Source organism: Eucyclogobius newberryi, unplaced genomic scaffold, assembly GCF_026437365.1.
Source record: "Eucyclogobius newberryi isolate DKJ021-1_F unplaced genomic scaffold, fEucNew1.0.hap1 SCAF_20, whole genome shotgun sequence".
In the NCBI taxonomy this organism is placed as follows: domain Eukaryota; kingdom Metazoa; phylum Chordata; class Actinopteri; order Gobiiformes; family Gobiidae; genus Eucyclogobius; species Eucyclogobius newberryi.
The window spans coordinates 5,805,546-5,831,519 of NW_027315835.1; the positions used below are offsets into that span (position 1 = coordinate 5,805,546).

Here is a 25,974-nt window from a genome sequence, read left to right on the forward strand (position 1 = left end):
TTTTACCACACTTTTACTACACGTTTCAACACTTTTACCACACTTTTGCTACACATTTACCACACTTTCACCACACTTTTACGACACATTTACCACACTTTTACCACACTTTTACCACACTATTACTACACATTTACTACACTTTTACCACACTTTTACCTCACTTTCACCACACTTTTACCACACATTTACCACACTTTTACCACACATTTACCACACTTTTTACCACACTTTTACCTCACTTTCACCACACTTTTACTACACATTTACCACACTTTACTACACATTTACCACACTTTCACCACACTTTCACAACACTTTTACCACACATTTATCACACTTTTACCACACGTTTACCACAGATTTACCACACTTTTTCCACACGTTTACCACATGTATATCACACTTTTACCACACTTTCACCACACTTTTACCACACTATTACTACACATTTACCACACTTTAACCACACTTTTACCTCACTTTCACCACACTTTTACGACACACTTTCACCACACTTTTACCACACTTTTACTACACATTTACCACACTTTTACCACACTTTTACCTCACTTTCACCACACTTTTACTACACATTTACCACACTTTACTACACATTTACCACACTTTCACAACACTTTTACCACACGTTTACCACAGATTTAGCACACTTTTTCCACACGTTTACCACATGTATATCACACTTTTACCACACTTTCACCACACTTTTACCATCAAGAATAGTGCAAACGTAAAATGAATCCACTGCAGCGATTCCTGTTTTGGATGCATTTCTTCCTGTAACATTTAGTTTATTAGTGTTTATTGTGTTGGATTTGGTACAAAGTGTAAAACTACAAACGGGTTCATTTATCACAAGCTTCAGTTAATAGTTATTACTATTGTCCCATTGTCCGCTCAAATATTTACATCATTTATTTGTCAAGAAGCGACTAAAAGGTTGGATTAAAGGACACATAAAACATGCACTTTCCTACCAAAGCAGACAAACAAAGTTAAATTTACCTCATTCAACATAAGAGACAAAGGACAAAGACAGGAAAAATAAATAAAATAAATCAAATCAAATCAATACAATCAATAAAATCAATAAAATCAATCAATCAATCAATTATTTATAAATTAATAAAATAAAATTATTAAAGTGCGTAATTCCCTCTGCGGCCAGTAGATCGCGCCGAAAGTCGGTTAGTGCCTCGGGAAACAGCAGAGATGCAGGTTTTAATTCAGTTTTTTGTTCTAAAACATGAGACGCCAAAGTTACTCAACGCATGTTTAAAGTCGGATAACAGTACAACTCATGCATAATATTTGTCCTTTAATGAGCTTGTATTCCAAAAGAAAACGACTGTGTGGATCGATTCACTCACTTGTGGCAAAGGGAACGATACTTATATTATTTCCCCAAAACATAATCTGAAATAAAACATCCGGGGGCATGTTTCTCTACCTTTTATTTATTTACCGTGTTCTTTTCAGCTGCTGGCGGTGGAGATCGACACTCCGGAGAGGTTCAGCTCCACGGCGGACATCGTGATAAACCTCCTGGACACCAACGACAACACGCCCAAGTTCACCTCGGAGTATTACCTGGCCCGAGTGCCCGAGAACTCTGCGGGAGGGTCCGCCGTGGTGTCGGTCAAGGTGGGGCAAAAACAAACGCTGACCACGAAAATACGTCTTTGTCCAGTTTATGGTGCGGAATTCAGTTTTGAGACATTTCAGATGCAGGAGGAGGGGCTGAAAACACAATCATTTACACGAAAATTAACAAATATAACAAATTTGACGTTATTGCTTTGAAACAAATATTCCTCAGTATGGCATTAAATTTATGTACTAGTTTATAAGGTGAGACACTGTCTGTGATTAGGGAAACATATTAAATGTATTATTATTATTAGTAGTAGTAGTATATAACATTTTAAACTTTATTTAACTCATATAAATGTAAGAAAAAACATGTATTTCATCAGATTTACATAAAAACATTTGTCATTTTATGTGTAAATATGGCAGAAAATTGCACATATTTGGGACATATAAATCTGAAAAATAGTTAGAGCCGGGGTTAAACTTCTTTGCTCTCTTTATTACACGGATTTGATACAATAGTTGATTTTGAATATGGGCATAAATATTCAAATTTTGCCGCATTTTTTGGAGTTAAAACTTGAATAAACCAGGCTTGGAATTCTTTCTTTATGTTTACCATAAATCTTGCAGTAAATAACTATAGATACAGTGTAGATATAGATATTATTCATTACAGAACCAGTGAATGTGAATTATTATTTTATTTTGTTTATTATTATTTTCTATTATTTTTTCAATTTATTTATTTTTAAATTCATTTATTTATTTATTTTAATTAGTATGAATTGTCCCCTGGTTTGAAATGTTTTGTGCATTCATCCCAAAATACACTGCTCTGTCGTGTCCGGTTCAACCTGCGAATGGCCCCGTCCCCTCATGTCCGTCCCGCTCTCTGTCCCGTAAAAGGCTTTGTTTGGCTGAAGGATAATCCTGTTGACCTCTGTGTAGTGAAGGCCTTTGTAATCCCACTCCCTCTGAAGGCTTAAGACCCTCTACACCGAGTCATCTGAACGGACTAAAGCCGCACTAGAGCCGCCGTCACAGAGATCTTAATCGTCAAACCATTATTTCTGTTGCACTCTGAGACTTTTAAACTCATTTTTAAACAAATAAAGTTTGACGTATATAACTGAAGGTTTCATAAAAGAGAATATTTACAGATAAACTTATATTTTTTGTATTTATTTTATTTATTTTATTTATTTTATTTATTTTATTTATTTTATTTATTTTATTTATTTTATTTATTTTATTTATTTTATTTATTTTATTTATTTTATTTATTTTTATATTTTTTATAATTAGTTTTCTTTTTTTGAGTGGGGGTTCTTCTGTTATTTGTTTTTACATTATTTTTAATTAATTTATTTTGTTTTATTTGTTTCATTTATGACTATTTTATTTATTTTTGTATTATTTTTTTTTTATTTGATTTATTTACTTATTCATTTTCCCCCCATTTTTTTCCCTTATTATTTTTTTGGACATTTTGATTTAATAATGTCCCTGAAGGTCTTTTGTCATGAGATGCGACCTTTTTACTGTGAATGATGTGCTGCTTCATTTCCTTTTAAACATTGATTATTAAAAATGGGAGGAGTCTGTGTAAACTCTCACTGAACACGGCGATGGCGTGAGCAGTCACTGTGTTTGTGTTCAGGCTGACGATCCGGACTCGGGGCCCTGGGGGGACGTCACCTACACCATCTACGGATCAGGAGCAGATCTGTGAGTCAAACTATCCTCCCTGAGTTTGCACGTTCTCTCTGTGTCTGGGTGGGATTTTTACAAACATTATTTATTTAGTATCAGATTTTCCGGAGTATAAGTCGCACCAGCCAATAAATGCATAATAGAGAAGAAAAAACATATATAAGTCGCACTGGAGTATAAGTCGCATTTTTTGGGGAAATGTATTTGCTAAAATCCAAGACCAAGAACAGACATTTCATCTGTAAATGCAGTTTAATATAATAACAGATGAGAGAACATGGTGAATAGGTGTACGTATGCTAACGCTAACACCTTCAGCTACATGACGTATGCTAACGCTAACACCTTCAGCTACATGACGTATGCTAACGCTAACACCTTCAGCTACATGACGTATGCTAACGCTAACACCTTCAGCTACATGACGTATGCTAACGCTAACACCTTCAGCTACATGACGTATGCTAACGCTAACACCTTCAGCTACATGACGTATGCTAATGCTAACACCTTCAGCTACATGACGTATGCTAACGCTAACACCTTCAGCTACATGACGTATGCTAACACCTTCAGCTACATGACGTATGCTAACGCTAACACCTTCAGCTACATGACGTATGCTAACGCTAACACCTTCAGCTACATGACGTATGCTAACGCTAACACCTTCAGCTACATGACGTATGCTAACACCTTCAGCTACATGACGTATGCTAACGCTAACACCTTCAGCTACATGACGTATGCTAACGCTAACACCTTCAGCTACATGACGTATGCTAACGCTAACACCTTCAGCTACATGACGTATGCTAATGCTAATACCTTCAGCTACATGACGTATGCTAACGCTAACACCTTCAGCTACATGACGTATGCTAACGCTAACACCTTCAGCTACATGACGTATGCTAACGCTAACACCTTCAGCTACATGACGTATGCTAACGCTAACACCTTCAGCTACATGACGTATGCTAACGCTAACACCTTCAGCTACATGACGTATGCTAACGCTAACACCTTCAGCTACATGACGTATGCTAATGCTAACACCTTCAGCTACATGACGTATGCTAACGCTAACACCTTCAGCTACATGACGTATGCTAACACCTTCAGCTACATGACGTATGCTAACGCTAACACCTTCAGCTACATGACGTATGCTAACGCTAACACCTTCAGCTACATGACGTATGCTAACGCTAACACCTTCAGCTACATGACGTATGCTAACACCTTCAGCTACATGACGTATGCTAACGCTAACACCTTCAGCTACATGACGTATGCTAACGCTAACACCTTCAGCTACATGACGTATGCTAACGCTAACACCTTCAGCTACATGACGTATGCTAATGCTAATACCTTCAGCTACATGACGTATGCTAACGCTAACACCTTCAGCTACATGACGTATGCTAACGCTAACACCTTCAGCTACATGACGTATGCTAACGCTAACACCTTCAGCTACATGACGTATGCTAACGCTAACACCTTCAGCTACATGACGTATGCTAACGCTAACACCTTCAGCTACATGACGTATGCTAACGCTAACACCTTCAGCTACATGAGGCACAGACAGAACTGTGGTAAGTGTCTGGTATGTTAACGCAACATATGAACAGTTCTTCAGATAACTATAGCATAAAGAACATGCTAACAAGTTTAGCAAAGCATCAGTTTTACCCCAAATCACTAAATCCATTGAATCCTTCTTCCTCTGTGTCACTTCTGAACAGCAGTAAAGCACATGCATCGACACAGAGTTCAGTTTACAGCTGAAGAGAAAGCTGTGATAATGCCTCATACGTCGTCCTCGTTGAAGACATTGGTTCGGTCCTGTTCTTGTCCTGGTTTGGTCCTGCTCCAGTCCAGGTTTAGTTCCTGGATTAGCCTCGGTTTAGTCCCATTTTTGATGCAGTGTTTGCGTAAGTGTGAAGGCAGCCTCAACAATGTTTTGAGTAGTTTTGACTAGTTCCGATATTACTTGTACATACATTACTGCACTTGTTACCCTGCGCAATTAATCACAACCTTTGTGTCACTTTTAAACAACTTCACAAACTCCGGCGGTAGAGGAACTGCAGATTCTTCTTCTGCATCGCTTAGAGCCTAGAGCGCCCTCTGGCGGTTGTCAGTGTGAAAATAACGAGTAATATCACAAATAATCCGCTCTGCAGTATAAGTCGCACGGCCAAAACGATGTCATTTTACTTATAGTCCACAAAATACGGTATTTGTTTTAATGTCCTTGAAACCTGCTCTTGTAACTTTGCTTTGTCGTGTTTTAGAACTTAAAATCATGTATTGAACTCTCTCTCTCAGTCAGGATTTGTGTTAGCGCTCCATCTACTGGCAGCAGAGGGAATTACCACAGGGATGCTGAGCTTGTCCTGGTTTTGGCACTTCATCTGTTTGTTAAAATGTGCCGACGATGTCTCGTGTCACACTTTGTATCACAGCACAGGACCTTTAGATTGAAGGTTGAGGTAAATGCTAGCTTGACTCCATGCTAGCTCGTGCAGCGCTAACATTATGCAGTCACTTCCTCTTCACTCGTAGTTGTTGCGAGGCAGATTTCACCCCGTCACATCTTCGTCACGCTCGCTCCACCATCTCGCTCTGACTCACGCTTTCTCGGGGGCGTGACCGTCGCCGCTTTCGATTGGCCCGCCGGCTTCCGTGACGACAGCCCTCCAAAATGGCCGCCGCTCCCAGACGCCGCTGCCTAATCCCCTAATTGGATGAAGCGCGTTCAGAAATAACCCTGTGCCCGCGGCGGCGAGGGGGAGGGGCCCAATTAGCATCTCTGCGGCGAGGAAAAAGTGCAAATTTGAACGCGTCGCCGACAACCTGAACTCGCGGTGGCAAAGTTCTCAGCTGCAAAGTTGTGAATTTTCGCGGCGAGAGGCAGACAGGGCTGTGGAGGCGCAGGAAGGAGCGGGAAATGTAATTAACGGTGTGAAGGACATTTACTGTCTTCTACTTGTGTGAGGATTTTATTCCCTTTACGTGATTTTAGGCTCAGTTTGTGAACGTTCTACCGCCAAAAGATTAAGAAGGATCAATCCCTCTTCCAAATAATGGACTTTTTTTTTTTTTTTGGTATATTTATAGCTGTTTTTATTTGTGATTTGCAAGTATGCGCCGTTCAGATAAGATAAAGTCAACAAACAAACAAAAGACAGACAAATGACAAGAGACAAGAACAAGAGAAATAAAACTAGGCAAGAAGACAATTGATAATAATAAATATTTATATAAGATTATTATTATTATTGAATTGAAATTAAAAAATTCAATATGTATAAAAATAATAAAAATGCATCAATCACACACTGGCTTGTTTTTGGATGGTTTGAACCAGCGACTCTGGGAAAAGAAGAGGAAAATCTGTCAAAGCAACACAATTACATTTTTTTATTTTATTTTGTATATTATTTTTTATTTTATTATTATGTATTTATTTTTTATTTTTTTTTATCTATATTTTCATTTTATTCTTTGTCTGTTTGTCAGGACCAGAGAGCAAAAAATAAATCAAATAGAAATAGACATCAACAAAAAAACAAAGTAAACACAATGTCGAGAGAGTCCCATTGAGTCCAGAGTCGGTCCAATCTGAAAAAAGGCCATTTTCAAACCAATGCCAAACTTTCAATTTCCACGAGTAACATCAACATTGTTATTTCACAAAATACTTCTCTCTATTTAAAACAACTTGTCACTTTTAAAAAAAATTGACGAATACAAATATATGAGAGCGACTTTATTTTGTTGCACTCATTTTTAACTTTCTTTTGTGTAAATTCTGCATAAACTTTGACTGGAACGACTGTCCCTGCTGTGATGTCACTTCCTGTATGACTGTCCCTGCTGTGATGTCACTTCCTGTATGAGTGTCCCTGCTGTGATGTCACTTCCTGTATGACTGTCCCTGCTGTGATGTCACTTTCTGTCATTTCCCACAGATTTTTCAACATATTCTCCACAAATACCTGCTCGATCGGTGTAAAACTATAATTTATACGTACAGCAGATACAAACACACCAAATAAAGTCAAAATTAGAACATCGTAAAAACCCGTCGCACGTCACTTTAAGACGCACCGTTGCCTCGCTTTAACGGGAGAACCGACAATCACGGTTGTATGATTTGCGTGGTGTAAAAAAAACGTGGCTGAGAGATGTGAACATGTCCTTGTAGTGGATATTGTTCCGTTTATTAGAAGGTGTCGGTTCTTAAGGTGTGAGAGTGGGGGGAGGGGCAGGCGGAGTATATTTGGATCCGGGCTGCTCCAGGGTTGACACCAGATGGTTCAGTGGAGCTGGAGTGCGTCAGTGTCTGCAGATGAGAACCAACGGGAGAAAGTGCCAGAAAGAGATGACGATAAAGAAAAAACAGAGGCGCCGAGGTGGAGAGGAGGAGCTTGTGATACACGAACGATCGCGCGGAAGTAAGAAGAAGGTGCCGGCGGCGGATAGTGTTCGCGATGAAGTGACTGGTTTGTTGTTTGAAGTTGATTAAATGTCGCACAAAAGCGGTAAAAGGAACCGCAAACGGTCAAATCCAGAGGTGACTTTTATGGACTTGGGGTGGTCGATATTTAAGGGGATAAGACAAAAGTGAAACGATAATAATAATAATCATCTAATATGACCAATTCTTTACTCAAACTAGCGCTTTATGTTGCCAAATGATTGTTTCTAACTAAGGTCTGATCATTGTAAACGTGAACAGAAAAGGGGGATGAGAGAGGAGAGAGGAGGAAGAGGAGTGAACAGAATGTGACGTAACATGTGTCAAACTGTCTGTTGTGTTTTAGTGAAGTGTGATGTCGTGTTGTTATTTGGCGTTATCTTTTTATACCGTGTAACAAAGGCAGAAAAGGCAGAAAACAAAAATGTAAATATGGACTTATCGTTCAACAAAATTATTGATGGGACAGTATTTTTGGTGCCTTTCTATTTATTGTGTGTACTTTTTAGTTGTACTAGTGGGAAAAAGTGTTATTTATCAGTTTTTTTGTTTCCGTTCTAGTTTTTTTTAATCAATTTTCCGGATGTAGAAAATACTTTACTTGTTTACTATTTTAAAGTGACGCATGAAAGGTTTTTACGATTTTCAAATTTTTACTTTATTTGGTGTGTTTGTACCTGTAAATGATAGTTTTACACCAATCGAGCAGGTATTTGTGGAGAAAACGTTGAAAAATCTGTAGAAAATGACAGGAAGTGACATCACACCAGGGACACTCACTCCAGCCAAAGTTTATGCAGAATTTACACAAAATAAACCACTTTTTTGACTCTTTAAACATTAATTCCACAAAATAAAGTCGCTCTCATATATTCATATTTGTCAAATTAAATAAATTGTAACATTAGTTGAGTAATTTACTAGTGTGATGTCATCGATTACAAACAGGAAGTGAAATTATAAACCTAAAAAATGTGCTATTCTGTAATAACATTTTTATAATTTTTCGCAAAATTCAAAATATATTTTTCTTAACTGCATTTTAGTTCAATGAGTCGTCCGACCTGTAGGGGGCGCTGTAACATATGACCGTTTATTGGGATATTTATATAATATATTGCTACACGACTATTAAGGAAACCCCGACACGGAGAGAACATGCAAACTCAACACCCACACGATGCTATCAAACCTTGAACCTGAACTTAGAATGCGACGTAATTAACCACACCCACCATGCCTTGCGTTTGTATTTCGAGGCTCCTCCCTTTCTCTTTTACTTCCTGGTTTCTTTGGGAAAGGAAAAGAACAGAACAGCTTAAAATTGCAGAACCAATTGCTGTTCCGTGTCTTTGACTTGTTCTGCGGTTAGACTCTTGAACATTTTCTGAGTTTTTCTTATGCGTTTACGTTGCGTTTACTTGTGTACATGTTATTTTTGTGTGTTTAATGAATCGACGTTCAAGGGACTAACACAGTTTTCTGATTCCGATCCAGAAATAGCTTTCAACCACAACACACGCAACCGTTAAGCGATTTTGAGTGTCCCAGAACGTGCACAACAACCGTCGTCGTCATTCGCGACTTAAAAACGTTCGACTGTCTCGTGTTTCTCGCCGGTTCCCGTAGGTTCGCGATCCACTCGTCCTCGGGCCTCATCAGCACTCAGCCCTGGACCAGCCTCGACGCAGAGGTCCGCTCCAAGTACAACTTCTACGTGAAGGCGGAGGACTCGGAGGGAAAGTACAGCCTGGCCGAGGTGTTCGTGACGGTGCTGGACATGAACGACCATCCGCCGGAGTTCAACGACAAGCTGCTGGAGAAGACCATGATCATAGGCTCCCCCGTCAGAGTGGAGGTCAGGTGTTTGAGGGAAACTAAGGCTGCGCTCACACTTTGTCCTGATGTAGATTTGGATGTTCTAGCCCTGGATTTGTCTTGATCTCGTCCTGGTTTAGTCCCATTTTAGTTCCAATTTCGTGAAAGGGCAAACTAGCGCTGCCGCTAATGAATATTTTGCTAATAGCTTAATCTAGCTTCTATTTTTGCAATAGCTGATTTGTTTTTTAGAAAGCAAAATGCCCCGAAATAGCATATTTTCAGTCAACTTGAATTAAATTAAATAATTTTTGATCAAAAAACCCAAATTTACATGTTTCCTATGTCTGTTTTGAACTAATTCTTGCTTTTTCCATGTTATTAACCTCTTATTTCAACACACGGCAGGTTTCACAGTCTATGTATAATAAAAATGTATCCAGATAATGATTATTATATGATCTAAATAATCTATTAACTGCGATTAATCAATTCATTTGTTTCAGTTTTAGTGTGAGTGCAGCGTTAAACCTTGAGGTGCACTCTTTGGCATCTGTGGTGGAGGGTTTGCTACCTGCTGGTCTTTGTGCTTATTGCTTTGCCTCGAATGTTCCCTAGCATTTCATCAAAATTATACATCTCCATGGAGACCAGTAGGAGAAATCTGTGGAGGCAAAATAAGAATTCATGGTTTTGAGCGATAAAAGCACCTGCAACCGACCTAAACATGGTCCGAATCAAGACTTTATTAGCTAATGTTAGACAACCGTTAACCACAACAACAACACCCAGACCACGCCCAAACCAAATCTCCGCTCAAACCGATTTCATCCCCAGGCGGTGGACGAAGATGCGGAATCTCCCAACAACCTCATCGAATACTCCATAATGAAGGCGGACCCCGACAACGCGTTCGACATCGACGCGGAGACGGGCGAGATCTACCTGAAGCCGTACATAAAGTCCATGGAGATCGTCCAGAACATCACCAGACAGAAGGACTGCACCTGGTCCGTCGTGGTCCAGGCCAAAGACTTGGGATCGCCCTCCTTCAGTACGACGACCGTGGTCAACATAGACATCACAGAGGCGGTGAGTAACGGGCTAATGGAGGCCCAAAGAGGCTAATAGAGCTAAAGTAGGGATACTAAGCTGTAGATGATAGTAGGACGATAGTAGAACGTTCAAAATTTGCTTTGCTGGTGCTAAATGCTGTAACATATTCACTGATTTGTGTTGTTTAAAGGCTAGCATTGGAAACCTTTTGATGACTTTTACACATTTCAATGGATAAAAGTGGATACAAAAGGGGAAAACCATTAACATTTATTCTCAATTACTCAAGGAAAGCCAATTACTCAAAGGTTAAAAACTGAAATTTTCACCTTTGCATTAATTGAAATATGAATTTAAGCGGGCCTAAAACTGACCCTTGAGGAATCCCCAACAGAAAAATGTAAATTATTCCATAATTGTGATTATTTTTTTTTCTTTCTTCTTACTAATGAACTACAACGAAATGCAATATCCTCTTCTCATTGTTTGGCTAATAATGTGCTCAAAGTCAGCGAAAGTACAAATTTCAAATGCTATCCTTTCAGCAATTTGCCTCCATTTTCATACATATATATTACAACTATCACGTTTTTATCATTTTCTGTTCTTTTATTTCCCGTTTTGCCATAACTCGCCTTGTCTCTCGCTCTTGTCTTTGTCTCGTGAACTGTGGTGTCTCTAGATCAAGGGCAGAGTTGTCACGTACTTTCGCGGCCTGAGCAAACGCCCGCTCACCGTTTTCGGCATCTTTTTCGGCGTTGTCACGTCGCTCATTTCGCTCACCGTCTGCATCTCCACCATTTTGTATTGTAACTCCGTGAAAAAGTCCAGAATCAACCCCGAGAGTAACTATATCAAGGTGATCCGGAGAGTCAAGTGAGCTTTGCGTGCACCGTGCGTAAAACAAAGGGATTTCATACGCCGCAGAAAGACATTCTTTTTTATAAGCTGTTGATGCAAAATGTCATGTCAAATAATGTTTATAACTCTGTAATGACAGGAAATTTTAAGAACATTAGTCTATCGGTGGGGAAAAAATCTTGTAGAAGGACGTTAGGTACATTTTCGGTGTTTTATTTTTCTAAATTAGCTAAATCTCTTGGAATCAGCCTTTTTAATTCACTGTCCATTGATTGATTCTTGGTGTACGATTTGTAATCAACGAAGCAGAAGGTATCATTTTTGTACGTATTCTAGACTAGGGAAATAATTAATGTAAAGATTATTAAGTAGGCTTTCAGTATTCTTCAAACAGTTCCCAGAAGCGAGCTAAAAAGTGGACTATTTTGATGATGTGCTTTCCAGGCAGCTATAACCCTTTGCACAAAGTATTCTTAATTCATATTGTCTGTTTTGATCATTTTGTGGTGAAACAGACAATTGAATTTTTTGTGCACGTCTTAAATGATCGACTCTTATACATACGAGGTGGAAGATTATGAACTCATTCCCAACAGAAACTGCCAAAAATAGATGTAAGCTGTTGAAAACTATTACAAATCTTTGTTTTATCAGCCCATTTCTAACAAACTTTGATCCACTCTTTTTATTACCAAGTTGAGGAAAATATGATGTGTTTATTTCAGAGTTATTGTCTATGTTCTTCTGTTTGACGAGATATAGTTCAATCAGTTGGAAATTAGCTATTTAAAGTTTAGTGCTGGTCCTTCTTAGTAAAAAGGTTTGGGATCGCTATGCTAGTTTACTAAACCTCATCAGATTACGACTGACCCACTGAGAGATCCTGGGTGAATCCACAAGTCTTAATGCTGTTGAATTGTTCATTTGTCACCCATAAACAAACATTGAATTGCTGTTTTCTGTTCAGTTTTGTTCTTTTTCTTTTTGTCTTCATAATATTGCTACATTGCTACATCGCTACATTGCTACATGCTACACACAACAACAATTGGCTCTGCTCTTGCTTTGCTGCTTTTTCATCAAATGACATCTAATTTTACACTATCCAATGCTAAAATGTTATTTTCTAGAGTTAGCCATGAGCGATAAATCCTGCGCTCTTTTATCCGCATGCTTCAAAATCACGCTACTTTGCTAATTTAGCTACCAGCGTTTAATTCAAAGCTAAATAATCTATCTTCTCTTGCAGGCTCACCTCAAAGGGCCTATGGCTGCCTTTTTAATGCGCAGTAGGGACAATCCAATGAAGGCTATCGCTATGGTAATCGGTATTATCAGTGTTTTGGTAGGTGTGACAGCCATGTTGTCCGCGGCTATGTTTTTACGCAACTCCAAGTCCAATAAAATCACGCCAGTTCGCCGCATCATCAAAAGGCCACCGAGAGACCGGCGGCAACAAACTCCGGTGTTTTCCGCGTGGAAGCTCAGAATGCCGCTGTTCAGGATGTCGAGCGCGGGCGAAAAGTTTCTCGCCGAAGATGCCGACGCCAGCGGGGATTGCGAAGCTAGCGCGATGAGTCCGAGGGCTAAGCCGCCGCCGCCGAGCGCGCCGTTGCCTCCTCCGCCCCCTTGCATCAGCAGGGCGTTCGATAGGCCCAGAGCGGTGCCCACCATCTCCGGAGCGCTAGCGACGAAGGGCGCCAGTAAGGCTAAAGCTAACAGGCATAAGGAAGGAAACTTGAGCTCGGCTTTGGTCTCGGAGTTGAAAATGAAACTGGAGCAGAAGATCATAGAGAGTAATAAAGGGTACTACTGTTGAAATGGTTTGGTGGGATTAAAGGGACCGTGTAAGTATATTCAGCTAGTAGCTTTGGGTTAACGGTAAGCGCTTTATGATCCCTCACCCGTCCAACAACTGTCCGATGGCTCGAAAGACGCCAAGTTTCGACCGTAGAGCTCGGGATTGTGTATTCAAACCGAGGCTAACCGCTAAATGCAACAGTTTTCCGACACTATTGAGTGATACATCTTGCCGTCGCCGATCCAGCAGCTTAATGTGCGCTTTCGTTTACCTTTTAACGTTGATTTGGCTGATGTATCTCTGTGGACGTTTTGCCCTGTCTGCCAAAAAAACATGGCCAATTTAGTCAACAACCGTCGCTTTTTGGCGTTCAATCACAAGTTCCACAAGTCTGTATTTTTAGATATTGCTCATAGTCATGCTAAACATAAATCTCTCTAAAACTCTTTGAATTAAATGCAGTTTAATGTATGTTTCAACCTGGATTTCAACCTATTCTACTTTTATTCAGTCTGGTTTTATTTTAGTCTCTGTCTTATCACATGAAGTGGCTCTAGAAAAAGTTGGAGTCCACTCGACTAGACCAGTTTCTGCTCGTTCCGTGATCGCTGAAGTCTCCACACGGGTCCTACACGGCCATCTTCAGACGGAGGATCTCACCATCTCAAACGCTCAGAAAGGATTACCCACGACTTACTGTCTATTCAGTCTCTCCCCACAGACATGACTTTCTGCAAATCCTCAAACTTTCCCGTCACCTGAGCCAAAACATGGACATTTTCGGCCGATCCGAAGTGAAGACGTCGTGCGGTAACTTCTGTAAAGCTGCTGATGATGCGAGACGATCATGAAAATCACGAAATTGCTATTTTAATGTATTTTATTAATATTTAAATGCAAAGCCAACAGGATGGGACACCGGGTGGATGATAGTGTGTGTGAATAAGAAGAAACTATCGTCAAAACCTGTTTGATTCACAATGAAGTAGACAAGGAAAAAAGGAAATTGTGAAATGTTGACTTAAAATGTCTGCAATGTGTGAATTTATTTCCCTCAAAATATTTATGTTTCTAGAATTTATTAATTTTAAGTAGGCATAAAATAAAACTAAACAAAAAGTATTTAGATCAACATGTAATAATCGCGTGGGGCCCGGCCGGGCACAGCCCGAAAGAGCGACGTGGGGCCGCCCTCCCGTGGGCCCACCACCCGCAGGAGGATCCATAAGGGGCCGGTGCAGAGAGATCTGGGCGGCAGTCGACGGCAGGGGCCTCGGCGACCAGATCTCCGGACACAGAGACTAACTCTGGGGACATGGAATGTCACCTCGCTGGGGGGGAAAGAGCCTGAGCTTGTGCGGGAGGTTGAGCGATACCGACTAGATATAGTCGGCCTCACCTCCACGCACAGTTTGGGCTCTGGAACCCATCTCCTCGAGAGGGGCTGGACGCTCCACTTCTCTGGTGTTGCCCGCGGGGAGAGGCGGCGGGCTGGTGTGGGCTTGCTTATAGCCCCTCAGCTCAGCCGCCACGTGTTGGAGTTTACCCCGGTGAACGAGAGGGTCGCGTCCCTCCGCCTTCGGGTGGGGGACAGGTCTCTCACTGTTGTGGCGGCCTACGGGCCGAACAGCAGTGCAGAGTACCCGGCCTTCTTGGAGTCCTTGGGAGGGGTACTGGACAGTGCACCGACCGGGGACTCCGTTGTTCTACTGGGGGACTTCAACGCCCACGTGGGCAATGACAGTGACACCTGGAGAGGGGTGATCGGGAAGAACGGCTTCCCCGATCTGAACCCGAGTGGTGTTCAGTTATTGGACTTCTGTGCTAGCCACGGATTGTCCATAACGAACACCATGTTCAAGCACAAGGGTGTCCATCAGTGCACATGGCACCAGGACACCCTAGGCCGGAGGTCAATGATCGACTTTGTTGTCGTGTCATCAGACCTCCGGCCGCGTGTCTTGGACACTCGGGTGAAGAGAGGGGCAGAGTTGTCAACCGATCACCACCTGGTGGTGAGTTGGATCCGCTGGCGGAGGAGGAAGCCGGACAGACTTGGCAGACCCAAGCGCATTGTGAGGGTCTGTTGGGAACGTCTAGTGGAGCCCTCTGTCAGTAGGGTATTCAACTCGTACCTCCGGGAGAGCTTCTCCCATGTCCCGGGGGAGGCTGGGGACATTGAGTCCGAGTGGACCATGTTCTCCGCCTCCATTGTTGATGCGGCTGCTCGGAGCTGTGGTCGCAAGGTCTCCGGTGCCTGTCGTGGCGGCAACCCCCGAACCCGGTGGTGGACACCGGAAGTAAGGGATGCCGTCAGACTGAAGAAGGAGGCCTATCAGGCCACTCTGGCTTGTAGGTCTCCGGAGGTCATCGACGGGTATCGGCAGGCCAAGCGAGCCGCGGCTCGTGCTGTCGCAGAGGCAAAAACCCGGGCCTGGGAGGAGTTCGGGGAGGCCATGGAGGAGGACTATCGGTCGGCACCAAAGAAATTCTGGCAAACCGTCCGGCACCTCAGGAGGGGGAAGCAGTGTCTCACCAACACCGTTTACGGTGCGGGTGGAGGCCTGCTGACCTCGACTGGGGATGTCGTCGGACGGTGGAAGGAATACTTTGAGGATCTCCTTAATCCCTCAGTCACGTCTTCCGAAGAGGAAGTAGAGACCGGGGACTCGGAGGCTGGCTCATCCATCACCCAAGCTGAAGTCACTGAGGTTGTTCGCAAACTCCTTGGTGGCAGGGCTCCGGGGGTGGATGAGATCCGCCCTGAGTACCTAAAGTATCTGGATGTTGTAGGACTGTCTTGGTTGACACGTCTCTGCAACATCGCGTGGCGTTCGGGGACCGTGCCTCTGGACTGGCAGACCGGGGTGGTGGTCCCTCTGTTCAAGAAGGGGGACCGGAGGGTGTGTTCCAACTACAGAGCGATCACACTCCTCAGCCTCCCAGGTAAGGTCTATTCCAAGGTACTGGAGAGGAGAATCCGACCGATAGTCGAACCTCGGATTCAGGAGGAGCAGAGTGGTTTTCGTCCCGGTCGTGGAACACTGGACCAGCTCTATACCCTCCATCGGGTGCTCGAGGGTTCATGGGAGTTTGCCCAACCGGTCCACATGTGCTTTGTGGATCTGGAGAAGGCTTTCGACCGTGTCCCTCGGGGTGTCCTTTGGGGGGTGCTCCGGGAGTACGGGGTCCGGGGCCCTTTGCTCAGGGCTGTCCGGTCCCTGTATGACCGGAGCAGGAGCTGTGTTCGCATTGCCGGCAGTAAGTCAGACCTGTTCCCAGTGCATGTTGGACTCCGCCAGGGCTGCCCTTTGTCACCGGTTCTGTTCATAATTTTTATGGACAGAATTTCTAGGCGCAGTCGGGGGTCGGAGGGTGTCCGGTTTGGGGACCACAGGATCTCATCTCTGCTGTTTGCAGACGATGTTGTCCTGATGGCTCCATCAAACCCGGACCTGCAACATGCACTGGGACGGTTTGCAGCTGAGTGTGAAGCGGCTGGGATGAGAATCAGCACCTCCAAATCCGAGGCCATGGTTCTCGACCGGAAAAAGGTGGCTTGCCCTCTCCAGGTGGGTGGGGTGTCCTTGCCCCAAGTGGAGGAGTTCAAGTATCTCGGGGTCTTGTTCACGAGTGAGGGAAGGATGGAGCGTGAGATCGACAGGCGGATTGGTGCAGCGGCTGCAGTGATGCAGTCGCTGCATCGGACCGTTGTGGTAAAGAGGGAGCTGAGCCGAAAGGCAAAGCTCTCTATTTACCGGTCGGTCTACGTTCCTACCCTTACCTATGGTCATGAGCTTTGGGTAGTGACCGAAAGAACAAGATCGCGGATACAAGCGGTCGAAATGAGTTTCCTCCGCCGTGTGGCTGGGCGCTCCCTTAGAGATAGGGTGAGGAGCTCGGCCACACGGGGGGAGCTCGGAGTAGAGCCGCTGCTCCTCCACGTCGAGAGGAGCCAGCTGAGGTGGCTCGGGCATCTGTTCCGGATGCCTCCTGGGCGCCTCCCTCGGGAGGTGTTTCAGGCATGTCCCACCGGGAAGAGGCCCCGGGGAAGACCCAGGACACGCTGGAGAGACTATGTCTCTCGGCTGGCCTGGGAACGCCTCGGGATCCCCCCGGAGGAGTTAGAGGAAGTGTCTGGGGAGAAGGAAGTCTGGGAGTCCCTGCTCAGACTGCTGCCCCCGCGACCCGGCCCCGGATAAAGCGGCAGAAGATGGATGGATGGATGGATGGATGTAATAATCGCATGGGGGAAATGACCTAATACATTAATTTTAAGATTATTGTTTTTTAGAGCATTTATTTATTTAATTCATTTAATTTATTACATTTAATCTTATCTATTTTTATTATCATTTATTTTATTTATTTTATTTATTTTATTTATTTTATTTATTTTATTTATTTTATTTATTTTATTTATTTTATTTATTTTATTTATTTTATTTTACTTTTTTCATCTATTTTTTTTTTATTTTGCATACAAAATTAGTATGAAATCTTTAATTCTTCAAAAAACTTGTATACGTCCCAACTTTTTCCAATTTTGTTGAACTAATGGACAAATACTGATTGTAATGTACAGCACTGTATAATACAAAAGCTTAATATTGTTTAGTCTGGACAATGGGACAATTGTCGTGCACTGAACATAAATAAACCCATTTTGTACGTTATATTTTGTAGATCTAGTGTCACGCTGGGTCTGGATCTGCTCACACGGCCTTCACATATCGGCACTACTCATAATAACCTCTGTATTATTCAAGTTATGTAGCAGAATTAGCTCAAAGTGAAATGATTTAAATGTATATCACTTATGTGCTTCTTCAATATGTCTTTGTACTGTCTTGATTTTGAATTAAAAATAAAAACACTGGATAAGTGTATTTTTTTGTTTGTTTCGTTCTTGTTTTTATGATATTATTTGTTTCCTCTTTGTGCAACTGAAGCGACACAGATAATACCATGAAACTATTGAGGGTAAAATAAAACTGTCGAATTAGAAAAAGTATAAACTACTTGAGTATACGGCTGTCAGTCATGATTATTTTAACAGTCATTATTTTTTCTTTAAGTCGAATAGTCAAACGATTATTTCTATTGTACATTGAGACTTCTTAATAATTATAATCACCAAAGTTAAAGTTGAAATGTGACGAGTGGAGGCTTCTAGATACAGAATAATTACAAAGAAAATGTATTAATGAAAATCTGAAATTGTTTATTATTTGTAGTTATAATGCAACTATCTTTATGTATTTTTTGGTGGCAGTTGGTGGCCCTAAACAAGATTTTGCTTGTGGCCCACGATTCAATGAACACTAAAAAATCAGAGGCAAACTGAGAAATAAAAGTGACGGAGGATCTTTAGAGTATGTGACCACACGACATATTATTCACGCGTTTGAGGTGACGTCACTCGCTCGTTTCTGCTGCCATCTTTAGGACAAAAGCTGCATGTTCACTGTGGGCTTGGCGACAAAAAGTCTGAAAACAAAGGATTCTTTCTCTTCTGCCACGCCCCCAAAGACCCCGTATGTCCAGAAATGTGTGACTCATGTGTGAGATCACTCCAGACTGAGCGGTTTATTTCAGGTCGTTTGCAGCTAATGCTAGAGGCTATGCTAATAAACGTTAGCCTCCTTGCAGACAGTTTTAACAAGCCTAATTTTCCAACTGTCCGGGTGTTATATTTTAGGATCAGACACAAAATCCTGAACAATGATCAGTTTTGTATGTGTTTTTCTTAATGTATCTAGTATGTTAGTTCAGAAAACAAGTCGAATTTTCAAAATACCATTAGTTGATGAATCGTAGCAGCCAGAATACTCTCATGTGCAGCAATAGTGACCTGTCGCTGAATATTAACATATCATGTGAAAGTGCAGATGGTCGCTGTTTAATCCTCTTAGTGGATGTATAAATGTAACAGAAACACACTTATGTAACACGAGTCTTCTTTAATCCCATTTATTACAGCCTGATGCCACTGAAATCAACCCAATAGAAAACATGTATTTGATCATGTTACACTGGACTGAGTATGGGACGTTCTGCGGAGCGTTTTACAAAATAAATATGGTAAATATGAACAAGAATATTATGTACAAGGCCTTTTACAAGAACATTTACAATTATATACAACGTGTCTGTTACTGGAGTCTTTGAATGAAACAAAATGTGTAAAAAAAAGATATAACAGTTAGTAAATAGAGCTATAAATTATGGTGTTGATTTGATTGGCGATGAAAATGAAATATTTGAGGCGGAAAAAACAAACAATATCAATAGATATTTGATAATTCTTTCAAATGAGTAAAACTACTCTGAGTTTATTACTTGTGTTATAGTAAAATAGTCATGATTGAGTCGTATGACAAAAAATAAATCAGATTTCTCGTTAAATGATCAGATCTGAAGCAACGTTCTAAAGTGATGTTGAAAACGAAAAAGGCATCTCCAATTCAACTGTTGCATCCCAGTGTGTTCTGCTGCCGTGTCCTTGAGCAAGACACTTTGACAAAGTGGTGAGTGAGGGATTATACTCTTTAAAATCCAAGTGCAGTTAAAGGTGAACTTTGTAACTTTGCTGAGGGTCCACCACCTGCTTCTTTCTATTGTTTGTTTCAGGTCGTTAGCCGCAAATGCTAGTTCACACGTTGTCGCGTGGCTATGCTAATAAACTACTCACAGACAGTTTTAACGAGCCTCATTTCCGACTGTCCGGGTGTTATATTTTAGGATCAGACACAAAGCTTTGAGGGCGTGTGGACGAGGACGAGCAGATGCAAATGTCCACAGACGTTTTTCCCTTTCTATGATATTCCATTGGGCATTTCAAAGGGTCATTTTTGCCGTCACGGTGGCAGCGGGGCCGCCAGAGTCAGTACAAGTGCGCGGCGCTGCCTCCTCGGCCTTTGGGCTTGTCGGCGGCGCAGAGCGTCTCGCTGCTGGCCGCCTGCAGACTGTCGAACGTGCCCTGCCTCTCCATCTCCTGCATGTCGCCGCGCCTCCTCCGCCTCTTCCACAAGCCCTTGCACCGCTCGGCGCACCCGGGCCTCGCCTCCGCGGTGCAGGCGTACATCCCGGCCGGGACCGCCAAGATCATCACGCACACCAGCACGACGATGTGGATCAGCCGTTCCCGCTGCTCCAGCTCGCTGACGTCGCTCCCGGTCACGAACACGACGCACTGACCCTCTCGCGGCGGGCGGTTCTTCAACGTGACGCAGACCTCGTACTTCGTCACCGGGAGCAGGTTTTCCACGGCGTACGAGCGGATCCCGGGTCCGATGTACGTCATCTCCTTCTTTGGCGAGTCGTACTTCCCGAAATGGATGGTGTACCACGTTTCGGACGGGTTCTCGGTGACGGCGAACCACTCCAGCGTGATCCCGTAGACGGTTTGCTTGGCGATCCGGATGTCAATGTGGGGGTTCTCGTCGGGCGAGAGCATGGGGACGGGCGGGGCAATCGGCGCCGTGGAGTCGGGTTCGCCGACACTGACCAGGACGCCGGCGGAGGAGTTGCCGATGGAGTTGTTGGCGGTGCAGGTGTAGGGTCCGCGGTCGGTCGAGTGCAGCGACGGGATGAGCAGGACGGAGCTGAACGTGTCCTCGTCGATTTGGGCCTCGGTTGCTAAAGGAAACAGAAGTGTAGATTTGAGCGACGTGTAGACTCTTTTTGCTTTAGAGCGAGCGAAACCGACTACTCAAACGTGCTTGAATGAAACCCAACTCCACGAAGAAACAACATCGTGACATTAAGTGAGTAGAGTCGCCAGAAACGTACTCGAGTAAGATCAACGTTACTTCAAATGAAGGTAAAAGTTCAGCAGTATTGTAGTAGTTCTAAGTGGTGGGTCAAGAAATGAATCGAGTAAGAGTAAACAGCGTTGAATAATCAATTGTAAGAGTGGCTGTCTGGACGCAACATCTGATTTAATTTGATTGGAAGGACAAGAATTAAATAAAGGCCAAAATATGGTGGACGCAACTAAATCTGATCTGAAGCAGCGATGTAATCTTCAGATCAGTTCGACACAGAAGCTTTTGTAGATTTAAAAACCGTCTGGGTCGTTTTTAGACCTCATACTTTTCCCGTTTCCCGAGTAACATATTTGATTCTGAAACCGTCTCTTACTTCAGTAAAAATAATACACCTGGCACTTTATTTTATGTGTATATTATTCATTGTTTTAAGTTAAGTTTACACAGTTTGAGATTTTTGTTTGACGAGGACAGCAAAACGTGTCCGATGTTGAGTCTCTTTCCTCCGCGAGTGACAAAACTTTACGTTGACAGATTTAGATCCTTCAGAATATTTTTTTTTTTTTCTTTTTTCGGGCGTTTCAATGTTTCTCAAACTACGGTGCACGCAAGGCCCTCTGCAGTTTGAACGTTTCTCCTCCTTTGGGTTAATTTTTTACCTTTTTTCATGGTTTAGTCCTAATTTAGACTTCACATAGTCCGGGTTTAGATCTGGTGCAACTCAAAAAGCCCAAAAATGATCTTAGGTGGTACTTTGTATGAATTTATCCTTTTGAAAATACCGGATTTTGAGCAATTTCAGTGTTTTTTCCTTCCAATTACATAAACATTGAATATAAATCAATTGTTACGTCCAGACAAAATCGTAGTTTCCCAAAATACTTTTAACACTTTACTAGTAATTTCTGCTTTGTACTTCCACTTGATGATTTTGAAGTAACAGTATAAGTAACAGCAGTAACGAATCCTCTACGTTTTAATGGACAGCATCAAGTAAAATATTCTTTACCGTTAAACCCTCTTATCGCCTTCAGGCCGTACGTCCACTCAATGGTCGGCTCCGGTCGGGCTTTGACGAAACACGCTAGCGTCGCGTTCGATCCCGGCGGCGCGGTGACATTAGCGTCCGGAGAGCTGGCGTTCGGTTTCAGGCACGTTTTCAGCTGGACCTCGTGGAAGAACTTGCCGTCCTTGGAGGCGGGCGTCCTGCACGTCAGATACGAGTTCATCAGAATGATCGGGGGGTTGACGGCGCGGATGAACTCGAGAAATCCTTTCAGTCGGCAATCGCACGTCCACGGATTGTCGTGCAACGCCAGCAAGACGTTCAAAACCATTCCCTCTTTGGTCCACGTTCTTTCGGTTCTCTGGTACAACTGCCAATTGAGGAACACGTCTTTTGAGATGACGGTGAGATGGTTGAACGATAAATCCAGGTAAGTAAGTCCCGGGAGGTATCGCAAGGCGTGTTCGGGCAAAACGTTGAGTCGGTTGTGCTTCAAATCCAGGATCTTGAGCCTTGGCGTGTCTTGGAAGGCCGTCCACGGTATGGAGGTGAGTTTGTTGCCTTGTAGGCGTAGCTCGGTGAGGTTTGCCAGGCCGTCCAGACTTTTAATGTTCATCAGAGTTATGTCGTTGAAGTTTAACCATAAAGACTCCAACGCGCTGATGGTGGAGAAGGAGCCGAAGGGGAGTTCGGTCAAATGGCAGTTTTCGATGCGGATTTTGGTGAAGTCGTGACTGATGTTGTCCGGGATTTGGGCCATCGGAGCTTCCATACATTGTAACGACCTGCAAAAAAAGACCAAACGAGACAAAGAAACAGTTATTCGGTGCTTTATGGGTCAATCAACAGTCAACAGTGTCTCCGATCTCCTCCACACAATCGCCCAATGTTGTTTAGTGTTGATATTTTAAAAATGTAACTGGGGAAATGTTTTTCAGTTTCTATGTTTTATTTTAAACAAGTGACAAATCTCTGATGAATTAAAACAGTTTTAAAGACTGCTGGTTAAAATCCTCTTTTGTGAAGTTGTCAGTCAAACTCTCATTTATTTCTTATTCCACACTCACAGTCCATTTTGAAATAGACAAAACACAAGCACATATTTTAAAAAGACAGCGATCAGTGTTTCCACCTCTTGGACTGGTAAAGTACTGCACTCAATCTTGTATTATTTGCCAACTTTGGCTCCTCAAAGTCCCCAGGTGTTTTTAGAAGATGTCCAAACTAGAGTGTGTAAATGTTAATGAAAAGAAGGCGTGTTTATTGCTTCTGTAACATGTTTTATAATCTATACTATTCATATAAGGCCGTGGCTTCTCCAGTAGAAGAAGGATGTTTGGGTCGCCAATGTATCCTTGGGTATAATAGGGGTTTCTGGGACCCCTTTGGGGCCCCTGCACTCGACCATCGGCCTCATCAATAGCAAACATGAAGCATGATTTTAGGCCTTTGCAGACTGGCATTTTTGTAATTGGTCCAACAAATGTTGTACAATATAATTGAAGCAAAGTAAACTTCATCAGTGTGAAACAAACTAAAGAGTATTTCCCTGATACAAGAGTAAAGGTCGTTAGCTCCAGGAGCTTATTTGGAGAACACTCAGTCTAATTAACCCTGTGACACATATTAGCCGAAGGCTAATGTTTATGTTTCTAGACTTGTGGGCGTGGTCTGACTGTGGAACTAAATTGTATTATCAATTATGCTACATTTACAAGTACTTTTATTGATGTCAGAAATATTTTCATTCAAATATAGACTTAAATATAGTCTATTTACTAGACTATTTACACATACGATAAAAAAATGTTTTCTATTTCTCGCTAAGAAATCAGTCAAATCAGTCACTTTGGCTTTCAGGTTCATATGTTTGCACTTATTGCTATTCCAATCCTCTCTCTCTCTCTCTCTCTCTCTCTCTCTCTCTCTCTCTCTCTCTCTCTCTCTCTCTCTCTCTCTCTCTGTTTTATGAATGATTAAATATCATTCAGTGTTATTGTAGTTATTATCTATGAGCTTAAAGTCCAATTTCTTCAAACTTTAAAATAATGTTCAAATTAGAGGCAGGTCAATAGTGACAAAAATACATGCTCAACATCCCAATAACAATATTTGTCTGATATTATGTCAATCAAACAGAAATGTGTTAAAAACATTCTTTTAAATGTATTAGCTGAGGTCTAAATAAATCAGACAAACGTGAAATATCTGTAAAATAAATCACAAAAGTGCAGGAATATCACCTTATTTCAAAGTTTATAGCATCACTTTTTCTATTTTTTTGTTTTAATCAACTCTTTTTGTAACATTTATTTAGCTCTTTTTGTAACAACTATAAAAATACTCAAATTTGGCAAACAACATTCACAAAATCTCAATATAATGCCCAATTCTAGTTAAAATACAGAACAACTATTTTATACAAGTAGGTCTATTGAGTAAAGTGAAATATATGTAAATTAATAGTATTAGTTAAATGATAGAAACAAACTTTTATCTCTCTAACTCTTTCTGTCTGGCTGGCACCGACCCAAAGCAGGTTAGCGTTTAATCGACAGCACGGATGCTAACCACGCTACGCTACACGGCTAACGCTTACCTCCCCGAGCTATCGTCCGTGCACGTGCAGCCGCTCAAACACGTCGAATTCGCCGGCGAGACCAGACAAATCAGCCAAATAACCCCCAAAACGCCGCGAAACTCGTCCATTTTGTCGGGAGGAGTGGAGACCGCCGCGGGACCTGTCCACCGGCTAAACCCATTAAGCTAATCTCCGTGACGCGCCACTTAAGAACACAACAAACAACATCGTGGAAGAAGAAGAACAGCAAAGGTGTAATTCTAGCCGGTAAGCTGTCTGCACGTTGTAACAGCTCAATCGTGTTCGTCGGAGATAATTATAGACGCGCAAATTGTCTGCGAACGATATAAACTGCGGGGGAGTTAGCGCTGAGATGTTTCAATGGGAGAATTAGCATTAGCACGAAAAATTTTGTGAAATTACGTCAAATAGAGACAAAATGGCTGTTTATTCATTTATTTGTCTTGAACCTAATTGGTAAAGGTCTCTATTAGTAAGTTGCATCCCAAAGGTTAATGTTTGTATAATTTTTTTCTTTACATGTAAATTAAAATGATCAAAATAAATGTATAAAAAAATAAAGGTTTTTGTCGTTTCCCTTCTCAATTTTTTTTTTTTTTTTTTTTAACAAACATGATAAATGCCTATGATAAAATCTGCATTTATTTTACATTTTACAGAGTATTTTTTAAACATACAATAATAATTGTATTGCTGGTGTCTTCGTAAATGGTTTAAATATGTTTTGATTACTTGGGATCGACAGTTTTCAGGCACAATAAAACAACACATACCTCTACAGGCCTTTTAAATTGTATTATTTGTTTTAAAAGCGGAGGGAGGGAAAATCCTTCTCTCAAAGATTATTATTAGTCTGAAATACACTAAAATGTCTGTTTTAAGAATAAGATCTTTTTTGTTGAAATTCCAATGAAACATTCTAAAACACTTTTGAGAGGAAAAACAATTATTAATAAAAAAATATTATTGAAAATAATTTAAAGTGGTAGTAGTAGTAGTAACAATAGCAGTAGTAGTAGTAGTAGTAGTAGTAGTAGTAGTAGTAGTAGTAGTAGTAGTAGTAGTAGTAGTAGTAGTCTGGCTCGGCGTAACATTATAGCTTGAGGCTCTGTGAAGTTTAATTTTCAGACTTTTATGACACGATGCAGTGTTTTCTGCTCAAACCATCTTTGTCTGACCTGTCGCTGACCTCTGACCTCTGACCGCTGACCTCTGACCTCAGATGCTCTC

At 41.9% G+C, this 25,974-nt stretch overlaps 2 protein-coding genes across 2 annotated transcripts in view; one reads left to right on the forward strand and one right to left on the reverse strand.

The window, feature by feature from the left end:
• LOC140369192 (cadherin-related family member 1a) overlaps window positions 1-13,427 on the forward strand; it is a 28,684-nt gene extending 15,257 nt beyond the window's left edge. Inside the window, exons 13-17 of the mRNA XM_072456462.1 lie at window positions 1,501-1,665; window positions 3,278-3,345; window positions 9,458-9,686; window positions 10,484-10,738; window positions 12,813-13,427. Of these exons, the coding sequence (XP_072312563.1) occupies window positions 1,501-1,665; window positions 3,278-3,345; window positions 9,458-9,686; window positions 10,484-10,738; window positions 12,813-13,382 (1,287 nt within the window). The 3' untranslated portion in view covers window positions 13,383-13,427. The remainder of the gene's footprint in view (window positions 1-1,500; window positions 1,666-3,277; window positions 3,346-9,457; window positions 9,687-10,483; window positions 10,739-12,812) is intronic.
• Window positions 13,428-20,250: 6,823 nt separating this feature from the next.
• lrit2 (leucine-rich repeat, immunoglobulin-like and transmembrane domains 2) lies at window positions 20,251-24,906 on the reverse strand. Its single transcript, XM_072456809.1, has 3 exons — window positions 24,742-24,906; window positions 22,146-22,927; window positions 20,251-21,005 (listed from the first exon to the last, which is right to left on the reverse strand). The coding sequence occupies exons 1-3, from the start codon at window positions 24,849-24,851 to the stop codon at window positions 20,251-20,253; spliced, it is 1,647 nt and encodes a 548-aa protein (XP_072312910.1). The 5' UTR covers window positions 24,852-24,906.
• Window positions 24,907-25,974: the final 1,068 nt, after the last annotated feature.